At 49.2% G+C, this 10,368-nt stretch overlaps 2 protein-coding genes across 4 annotated transcripts in view; both read left to right on the plus strand.

Annotated features, from left to right (window-relative positions):
• dok4 (docking protein 4) overlaps positions 1–6,567 on the plus strand; it is a 61,802-nt gene extending 55,235 nt beyond the window's left edge. For both annotated transcript variants that reach the window (XM_005726408.1, XM_005726409.1), the window contains exons 7-9: positions 539–677; positions 1,271–1,388; positions 2,734–6,567. In XM_005726408.1, coding sequence (XP_005726465.1) covers positions 539–677; positions 1,271–1,388; positions 2,734–2,879 — 403 coding nt within the window. In that variant the 3' untranslated portion in view covers positions 2,880–6,567. The remainder of the gene's footprint in view (positions 1–538; positions 678–1,270; positions 1,389–2,733) is intronic.
• A 791-nt stretch (positions 6,568–7,358) lies between these two features.
• Positions 7,359–10,368, plus strand: part of nadsyn1 (NAD synthetase 1) — a 7,939-nt gene continuing 4,929 nt past the window's right edge. The window contains exons 1-9 of one of the 2 annotated variants that reach the window (XM_005726407.2): positions 7,359–7,623; positions 8,612–8,672; positions 8,748–8,864; positions 8,976–9,029; positions 9,116–9,205; positions 9,298–9,349; positions 9,432–9,520; positions 9,591–9,708; positions 9,790–9,921. In XM_005726407.2, coding sequence (XP_005726464.1) covers positions 7,539–7,623; positions 8,612–8,672; positions 8,748–8,864; positions 8,976–9,029; positions 9,116–9,205; positions 9,298–9,349; positions 9,432–9,520; positions 9,591–9,708; positions 9,790–9,921 — 798 coding nt within the window. In that variant the 5' untranslated portion in view covers positions 7,359–7,538. Of the gene's footprint in view, positions 7,803–8,611; positions 8,673–8,747; positions 8,865–8,975; positions 9,030–9,115; positions 9,206–9,297; positions 9,350–9,431; positions 9,521–9,590; positions 9,709–9,789; positions 9,922–10,368 lie in introns of both variants that reach the window. The other variant, XM_013909114.1, reaches the window with a different exon arrangement.

Raw genomic sequence — 10,368 nt, forward strand, 5'->3', positions numbered from 1 at the left:
GTGTGTGTGTGTGTGTGTGTGTGTGTGTGTGTGTGTGTGTGTGTGTGCGCTTAAACTCAAATCTGATTGGAGAAGATGCACATCGATCGATTATCAGAAAAGCGCCATCAGTCAGTGAGTGCGAGTATAAAGGGGCTGAGCCTGGAGTGGACGTTGAGGAGCTGCTCAGGATGCTGCTTTGCCTCACACACTTTATTTTTCTAATTTGACCAAACGTGATTACAGGCTGAACAACAAGTGCGTCCGACACTCTGCTCCTCCAGCAGCAAAAAAAACCTTTAACTACACAAAGACGGCAGGAAGAACCAGGCCAGAGATGAAACTGCAGATCACTTTCACATTTGTCGTCTTGTTAACAACAAACGGGTAAATCCCTAATTTGGTGACGTAGTTCTGGAGGATGAGCAGTGCTTTACTTCCCTCATCTCAACCTTTATCTTCTCTGGAGTGACTCAGAGAGAAAACTGAGCAGTAGGTAGGATTCAGACGACCGCGAGATAACACCGCCGTTTTCACGCTGAGCTGCTGTCATGTGCAGGATGTGTGACAGCGGCGAGGGACTCTACACCTTCCAGACCAGAGAGGGGGAGCAGATCTACCAGAGGGTCCACTCGTCCACGCTAGCCATCGCTGAGCAGCACAAGAAGGTCCTGCTGGAGATGGAGAAGAACAGCAGGGTGAGGCGTGACCTTTCCTTTCTGATGATTTCAGCAGACTCGGGTTCAAATTCAACCTTTATTCAAACCCTGTGCGATTACAGCAGCGCACAGCCACAGACTGTATATAAATGATGGAAGTAGCAGGTCAGAAAACATCCAGAAGGGGGCGACTTCCCCATTTCAAAGAGCATCTTAATTTAAACAAAGCACCATTAAGTGTTAATAAATGCATAAAAAATGTGTTCGTCTCAACAAAGTTTAGAAAAGGTCAAAATAAACTTCCTGTAACGCTGTAACAAACAATTATAATAAATCAAGGCTATGAAGTCCTATGAAATTTCACTTTTGTGCTTCACATTCACATTTTATTCAGTTTATTTGGTAAATAAACAGAAAAGCAGTAAATAAAAATCTCACAGACATAAATGCAGACCTGCCTTGCTCAGAGGCTCCTCGGCAGCAGAAGAGAACACGGGATTACATCATGTGGTTAAAAACGGGCTGCTGGGACGCTTTCACAATAAAATGAACTTGATTCTTTGATTGCGTGTGAGCCGTGCTACTTCCTGCGCTTATTGTCTCAATTCCTGATGTTGTGTTTTTTATCCCAGCTGCTGTCGAAGGGCTCAGAGTCTGGCTCGTACCCCTGCACCCCCACCGCCATCCTGCCCCGATCCGCCTACTGGCACCACATCACTGGAAACCAGACCGGCATGGATCCCGGCAGCGGTACGCCGCACGCCAACCCTTACATAACATTTACACGAGATTTATACAGGATTGAACTCTTGATGATGTCAGAAGTTCAAAAGCTCCTCCCATAAACTCAAGAACCAAACCTGATTGTTGTCTTCATGGTCGCCTCCTTAAAGCTCTGCACTCGTAGGAAGTCCCGCTCTGATGACCTCCATGCTCCATCTCCGTGTTTACTTTACTTCTTTCATTCTCTTCACCTCCTTTCTCACCTCCTTTCTCACCTCCTTTCTCACCTCCTTTGTCCTTCACCCCTGCTGGAGTGAAGGACAAAGGAGGCAGAGGGTCGTTCAGTACAGATGGACTCAGTGTTGTTTTTAAAAAACAACTCAAAACTCACCTTTTTAAAACTGCTTTTGGTTCATTCTTGCTTGTTTCATATTGTCTGTTTGACCTTTTTATGACTCTCTATCTTATGTGCAGCACTTTGTGACTCTGTCTAGAAAGATGCCATATAAATAAAATTGTCTTTATTTATTTTATTGACAGATCGTCAAAAAAGACAAAGACAGAAACACATGAGTGACGAGTCGTGTCCAAATACAGAGACGTTACCAGTTTATGCTTCATAAGAACATCTGTAGAGTCACACATGCAACATAAAGTATCCAGGCAGATATTTCTGTCTTTGCAACTTCAAATAAACATTATTCATAAACTCTTAATATATTCAAACATCATGTTTTGGTGAAGCTGTTCCTCACCTGCTGCTTCTCTCTACGTTTCATTCGTCACTCCACAATGTCCCAAAACAGGAGAAACTCCTGAGTAATCGAGTATTTGCTTCTCGGTGCGCTGTGAGCTGAAAACATTGTTTGGAGAGTAAACATCAGAAACGTGCAGATGTAAAGAGTCCGATGTTAGAGGAGCTGCGCAGAGACCCGACAGACAAATTCAGCTTTGGTTTCAGAGTTTTTGGTGGATTGTGTTTTTGTCGTGTCGCGACGCCGACGCTTTACACACACGTGTTGAGGAGATCGATGATAGGTTTATAGCATGAACTTATTCGCTGGAACGTTAAGGACAATTTGCTGCACAGCAAACAGACACGTTTATCCTACCACAGAACAATAAGAGAAGCCACGAGCTCTCCCGCGCTCCGGGTGTGGATGCCAGAACACTCTGCACGCTTTGCAGACTGCTGAACATCACACATCCTATCACTACACTATCGATTATACACCTCTGAGCACATATGGTTAAATATTTCCTGATACAAATGACAATAATAAAATCTAAACCCATCAATCGATATCAGAGTCAAGTAGCATCAAGGCTCCGCCTACCTCAGGTAACAGGTGTGTTTCTGCTCCGTCTGCAGGTGACGCCGCGGAAGACGAGCTGCTGTCCACCCGCCTGCCTCCCGACCGCCACGCGACGCTGCCCCTGGCAAACACACACACGCAGTCTCAGCCACACATACACACACACTCCCCGACACACTACCCCACCTTCCCCGGACAGTGACACACACACTCACACAGGTGCGTGTGGACTTTGAAGACACACACAGGACCCACATGCATGCAGACACACACACTGGACACTCCCTCCTTATATCTGACAGCCCAACATCACACCTCACAGGATGGAGGGACGCTAACAGCACGCCGTCCCGAGAGCGCACTTCCTGCGGCTGCATCCTGCTGTGTGGCGTGAGGACTGAAAGCTCTCAGCTTCAAACCAGAGACAGAGTGAAGATTGTACGGACGTTTTTATACTGAATTTCTACCGCAGCTTCCTTTTGAAATCACAACAATAAAGAGGAAATGAGCGGCAGCCTGACACGCACACGTGGACCGACGCAGGCCTGTTGGCGTCCTGCTGCTCGCTCAGCTGCTTCCTCCTCCTCACACCAAACATCAGTCTGCCGTCACCTGTGTGAAGATGTGTTTTGATCTTTATTTGACCCGCCCACAGTCACACGCCAGCGTGGCTACTAGAATAAGCAAGAATTCAGTTATTAACTGACAGAACTTATTTACACCTCAGAAAATTAATTTGTAATGGTTCGATTTGCTTGTTAGGTCTGACGCCTTTAACCGTTTCCAGGTCCGAATCCTCTTCAGTCCTAAAATCAGGGAAACTGAGGAACAGCTGAGGGTGGAAAACAGTCCAATAAAACATCTGTGCAGCTGTTCGCTCAGCTGTGACAATAAAGTTTAATCAAAAGGAGGATTTATGAGGTGAGCAGGAAGAAAGCTCGCTCTCTGGCTGAAGGATTTAAAAAAGACTACAAAAGCACAGTTCATGTCATAGACTGTATATAAAGGATGGATGTAGCTGCCCAGATGTGACCCTGATGGGATATGATGTCACCGCAGTGAAACGTGGACCAGCAGCTGAGAGCTAAACGTCAGCGCTGATGCCACTTTTTAGCTCTGTCCATCTTTCTATACAGTCTGCACAGCGAGTTTACGCGTCGGGCTCTCGGCAGCGCCGACCGAGCTCGGTCACTCAGACGTCTCGGGCTGGTTTGGATCTCTCGATGATCCCGAGCTCACTCTGAAGTCAGACGCTGAGTTTTTAAACGTGTGCTGTGCGTAAATAGAGCTGATCAACAGCTGCACAGGACCTGGAAGAAGTTCTCTGAGGTCATCTCTTAACAAGCAGATCATCTTTAGGCTTAAAGTAAAAGAAGTCAACGCCACGAATGTCATCATATAGAAACCTTAGGCTGCTTTAAAGCATATTCAGGCCCACGTGGTTGCATTACTGTGGCTCCCTGCACAGCTTAGGTTGTTTTTTTATAGTGACAAAACTATGAAACGCCAACATTTGGTCAAATTTCCAGTTTTTATGGATGTGGGAGGATTGAAGCGATGTATGATCCTGCTGCACGGTGCCTTAACAGCACCACGAGGACTGTGAAGACACGCGTGTGAAGAACACGTTTATCACATGTGGATGAATGCCTTTGACTTCACTGGTAGACGTGACTCCGCAGCTCCAGGATCTGCTCACCGAGCCCTGGCTGCGGCGTTTCTTATCGAGTGATTCCTGAGCTCTCCGGGATGTGTCTTATTGCACCTTGGTCTTTTTACACACCCCTGTTCTCATCATCCACGGGTTTTAGGGGCATTTGCCTGTCAGTAACTGATGTTCACTGTCCTTACATTTCATTGTTCACTTCTCACTTTTCCCTCTCACAGATGAAAACTCTCAGCCTCTCTGCACAGGTAGAGTTCGTCAGTTTGAGCCTCACATTTGTGTTTCTTCTGGTCCGTAGCCATGTGTGAAGAACTGGTACCTCCAAATCTGAGGCCACGGTTCTGAGCAGGAAACAGGTGGAGTCCCTCCGTACGGGTCAGGGAGGTGTAGCTCCGCCCAGTTCTTTAAGAGCTCTTGGGCTGTTGTTCACAGCAGATCACAATACGGATCTGAAGTGATATGGATGCCGTCGGTCTTACCCTCACCTTTGACCCTGAGCTGTGTTGTAGATACTGTGAGGCTCCTCTGAAGGAGGAGCTCAGTCTTTCAGGAGGAGGTCAGAGTGTAGCGTCCTTCACACTGGAAGGAGGCAGTGTGAGGTGTTTGGGAGGAGGCCAGACTCAGGACACAGTTTGTGTCTCTGAGCTGGCCTCGTGCTTCCCCAGAAGAGCTGCACCAGTTTCAGCCTGATGGACTGCTGCCTCCAGATAAGCTGTGGAAAATGGATTTGTGGGTGTAAAATAGGAAAATGTGTTCAAACACTGACACGAGTAGAAGTGGAAATAACACAGGTTAGGTTTCACTTCTGCCCTGAGGTCACACCAGAGGCTTCACTGGGTCCCTGAGGTAGTCTGCGATATGACAATAGAGAAACCCTGAAGCTGCAGCAGTGCTGGCATCAGCAGACAGATAGCAGCACAGTTAATCACACACGGCCCGTTTTTCTGCTTCCACTGAGTCCGAATAGTCCAGGTGGTCAGGACGTTCTGTTGGATAGCACAGCCATCGTTTCTGTCATCAGTAATATGAGCAACGACCAGCCGGGAGCACGGCTCAGACGCACCACAGGGCGCTCCATTTGGAAACTAAAGTTCTTCAAACTTATGTGGAGGAGCTCAGAGCGATGCCTGAACGGGTCGAGGCTGGTTCTGGATTGGTTATTGATCGTTATCGATGGCGTCAGAGGAGAATGGCAGGTGCTGCCTTTGCCTTCTCTCACACTGAGCTGTACAGGTGAGGTGGAGGTGGGGAAATACCAGGACAGCAGATGCACGTCGAGGTTTTTCCACCGTGGGCTCCGATCAGCTTTCAGCCGCTGCCTTTTGACTCCGCCCTCGTCTTTTTTCAGACTCGTTTTCCGCGTCGTACCAGGACTGTGACGAAGCTGGATTCCTCCTCTGTCACCATCATTAGCTGTTCTTCCATCACTGAAACATGACAGGGCTAAGAATTCCATCTGTCCCCCACATGATGGAAGCTGTGTACATATCTGCTATTTATTTCATGTGCGTGTGTGTGTGTGTGTGTGTGTGTGTGTGTGTGTGTGTGTGTGTGTGTGTGTGTGTGATTACTGGAACGTGTTCATATAAAATACACACTCTCTGTTGGACCTTGTGATGTAGAAGAAGCTGCTCCACCTTGTCAGCGTGGATCTTCATGAACCAGAAGAAAGCGTTTTTGATCCCATCCTGCACCGCCCCCTCACGCCGCGTCCATCCGTCCGTTCGCTCATACACGTTCACGCCTGTGCCGCGCTGCAGTTCATCTTTGTAGCAGGAGGAATCGTGCAGAGGGGTGTTTCATAAAGAAGGAGCAGGACAGGCCAGACTTAAAGCTTCATGTTTGTCGAAGAATAAAAGAAAACTTTGACCCTGAAAAGATCTCTGCTTTGAGGGCCGCGTCTCATGGTAGCACAGGAATGTCGTGTCACATTATCGTGCTAAATCCGGCGTATTGGGCTGATTCCAGCCTGTTTGTTTGGTTTCCTGCTGAGACTCGAGTCTTTATGAAACCCCTTCTGGCCTCACACACCTAAGTGCTCGGTGGAAGCGCTGAGTGACGGCTTCCCTGCAGCAGTCGTAGTGTGTCTGTGATTGTAGTGTCATCTCCGGCCGTGACCGCCCCTCAGCTTTGTAACCGATGACAATAAATGCCGTTTCCACCTGCTCACACTGTCCACACAAAGTGCATGTTTTAGAGAAAATAAAGTTCATTGTTACTGAAGGCTCCCTGCTGTGATGTCAGTCCTTAAATTTTGTTTTACCTCTTATTTTATTATTTTATTACATTTTGAAGCTGCTTGTAAAATATTCAATATTAAGTTTTTTGTGTATCAGATGATTTAACGATGAAAGATCTGACAGTTGTAGGTAGAAACCCAGTGATGGTGGTGCGAGGGAAGAATGAAATGAAAGGTTTAGCTCACAGCACAGAGGATCTGCCTCCTCCCAGATATCTGTGGGTTTTAGTTTTTTGCATATCTGTCACGTTTATGTGTTTCAGGTCATCAAATGTTCAAATTAGACAAAATGATGCCAGTGATGACAAGATGCAGCTCTTCACGATGGTTTCTTTTATTAAAAGAAAGAAAGCTTTCCAAACCTGCAGTGTATAAAAAGTGAAGCTAACTAACAACCCTGCAGCCTTGGCAGCCTTCAGTGAGTCTTTCACATGGATGGAGGAATTTCACTCGGACACTCGTGACACATTCACACTGGACTTGCTTGCTGGTGTGTTTGGGATCATCCTGCTTAAGCAGAGTGCTTCCTCGTGGCTCCATCAGCTACACCAAGTCTATAAAGCTCAAACTAACAAATCAGGACGGGGCAAATGCTTCGTCACAGGTTCAACTCCAGCTGATTTCTGCTACTGATCCAGGAGCTCACATATTTTTTAACTTTTCCAGTTGATCCTCTAAAAATGAAGCGTCGCAGGACAAATGGTATAAATGTGTCTTTGTTTTTGGATCATTTTGTGAACTCAGAGGCTTTTTCCCTGCCTGCGCCCACCCTCTGCCGTCGGTGTGAGTCTGTGAGGATCCAGCAGGGGGCAGCAGCGCTCACGGGCTCAGTGAAGGCAGCGGGGGAAGAAGAGGCGGCAGGAAGCGCTCACACAGCCGCTGACCTGCAGCTCCGCTCTCACCTGAACCTTTCTGTCCTCGATCACCTGCGCCGTGTGACCACGTGACCCGCCGACATGGGCCGGAAGGTGACCGTGGCTACCTGCTGTCTGAACCAGTGGGCTCTGGACTTTGAAGGCAACTGTGAGCGGATCCTGAGGAGTGAGTGAGACCGCAGCGCGAGCTCAGGCCGTGGCCCAGCCAATCACGGCCACGAACAACTCTGCTTTTCATAAAACGTATGACGCGTTATCCCCGTGCGCCGTCACCGGGTGCGTGGGTCTGCTGCCACAGGGTGCGTGGGTCTGCTGCCACAGGGTGCGTGGGTCTGCTGCCACTCGGTAGTAATAAAACGTTCAGCTCGCTTTATTTCGATTCAGTCTGTGGGAGGCGAGTCACCCACGCGAGTCACCCACGCTCACTGCACATTTCAGCAAACACGCATCAGCAACATGAATCAGTAATAACAAAGAATCCACGCGGCATCATAGCAAAACTACGAGGTGTGTGTGTGTGTGTGTGTGTGTCTGTGTGTGTCTGTGTGTGTGTGTGTGTGTGTGTGTGTGTGTGTGTGTCCAAACCAGGACACTGATGAAAAATCAAACCATCGTAGTTTTGTCAGAAAGATCTTTAAAGGACTCGACCTGAAACCACGTCACCTGAAGTCAAAGGTCATGTCTTTCACAGTGGACCCTCCACTGTGAAAGAAACCCAGACATTTCTGTACGAGTTGATGGAAAAACAGGAAAACACAGCTAAAAGTTCCAAATCTCCTTTACAGTTTCTAAAACTGTTTATTGGGCCAGATTTGAGTTTCAGCCAGGCCGATCCCGGCCCCTGGGCCTTATGTTTGATACCTCTCTCCTAGCTGCGTGGAGGATCTGACCCGGGTGAAGGGTTGTCGGAGTGTCCTGAGTGTGTGTGGACACAGGCACACACTGACCAGCTGTGGCTGCTCTGACTAACAGTGGCTGAGTCGTCTGCACACTGTGGGTTACTGCAGGTGGACGAGTCACATGACACGAGCTCGCGATAAGAAAATAAATAAAGCTCATGTTAAATTATTAGTTCTGTCACAGGCTGATTATCAGAGTTCTCTATGATCTCAGGCAGGTGTGTGTGATACTGCAGTTCTCCCGTCTGCCTGCAGGTATCGAGGAAGCCAAAGCTCACGGAGCCAAGTACAGGCTGGGTCCAGAGCTGGAGATCTGGTACGATTCTTTTACGTCCTTATTAAACTCACGCGTCATCTGTTGGTCCAACTCTTCTTCTCTGCTTTGTTTCAGCGGCTACGGCTGCGCAGACCACTTCTATGAGTCGGACACGCTGCTGCACAGCTTCCAGGTCCTCAGGAATCTTCTGGAGTCTCCCGTCACTCAGGACATCATCTGTGACGTGGGGATGTGAGTGTTCAGAGTGCAGCGCGAGGCTTTGGCTCCACCTGCTGGACGTGATGTGGCGTGCACCTGTAACGTCTCCTCTCCTGCAGCTCTGACTGTTTCTTGTCCTTTCAGGCCCATCATGCATCACAACGTGCGCTACAACTGCCGCGTCCTGTTCCTCAACAGGTACGTCAGCAAGGCCACACCTCCTCCTCCAGGTCGTAGTCTTCCTCCACATGGAGCTAAACGAACACTTTGCTTCTTCATCATAGAAAAATCCTGCTGATCAGGCCCAAGATGCTGATGGCCAACCACGGGAACTACAGAGAGGTGCGCTGGTTCTCCCCCTGGAACAAGTTACGGTCGGTCACTCTGGAGTTCAGCTTTAATCTGTCACGTGTCTGCAGGTGACCACGTGTCCCTAAACGTGGGTGTGTCTGATTGGTTCTTTCAGGCAGGTGGAGGAGTATTTCCTGCCCCGAATGATCCAGGAGGTGACAGGCCAGGTAACCTCTGCCGTCGCAGTTACCAGCTCATGTCTGGTGAGAAGTTCTCGTCTGAATTTTGTCGCCTCGTTCCTGTTTGCAGGACACCGTCCCCTTCGGTGACTGCGTGCTCTCCACGAAGGACACCTGCATCGGCACTGAGATCTGCGCCGAGCTCTGGAACCCCGACAGGTGGGGAGAGGCTGCCAGCAGGTGCGATGGCGCTCGCTCGCTCTCCTGCTAACGTCTGTCCTCTCCTCAGCCCTCACATTCAGATGGGTCGGGACGGCGTTGAAATCTTCACCAACTCGTCCGCAAGCCACCACGAGCTCCGCAAAGCTGACCAGAGGGTCAACCTGATCAAGGCGGCCACCACCAAGGTACGCGCTCGAATACGAGGCCGAGCACTGAGCGCGACGGGGCAGTGTTGTACGTGACGCCATCTGCTGGTGATGTTGCAGAGCGGAGGAATCTACCTGTACGCCAACCAGAGGGGCTGTGACGGAGACCGCGTCTACTACGATGGCTGCGCCATGGTGGCCATTAACGGTGACGTCGTGGCGCAGGGAGCGCAGTTCTCCCTCGATGATGTGGTACGTGAAAAGGTTTCCTGTCATGTATGTCCTGCTGGAGGTTAAACATGACGATGAGCTCGGTGTGTGCGCAGTGATCCCGAAGCTCAGGTGAGATCAGCAGGAGCAGCTCGTTTCAGACACGGGACCACCTGACAGGCCGAGGACGCGATGATGAGGGATTAGTTTGAATTTCGATTCATGCAAAGCTCCTCAGGTAGAGGAGGGGCCGTTTTAGGGAAGTGCTTCCTGTGCTGCACCGAGACTGCAGGTGAAGGTGTCGGACCGATGTGTGTGTCGCAGCCACCAATCAGAGCCAAGCTTTTAACAGACTGATGGATGTGCGACCCTAAACCAACCAAACGCAGCTGCCTGTGTGTAGCTTTCATTAAGACCAAGAAAGTTTAACCTGTTCTGTGAAGCTTCTTATCAAAACCTGCCATGAAGAGTGTGTGTGTGTGTGTGTGT

This window comes from Pundamilia nyererei, unplaced genomic scaffold, assembly GCF_000239375.1.
Source record: "Pundamilia nyererei isolate P.nyererei 1_Seehausen unplaced genomic scaffold, PunNye1.0 scaffold00019, whole genome shotgun sequence".
NCBI classification, from domain to species: Eukaryota; Metazoa; Chordata; class Actinopteri; order Cichliformes; family Cichlidae; genus Pundamilia; species Pundamilia nyererei.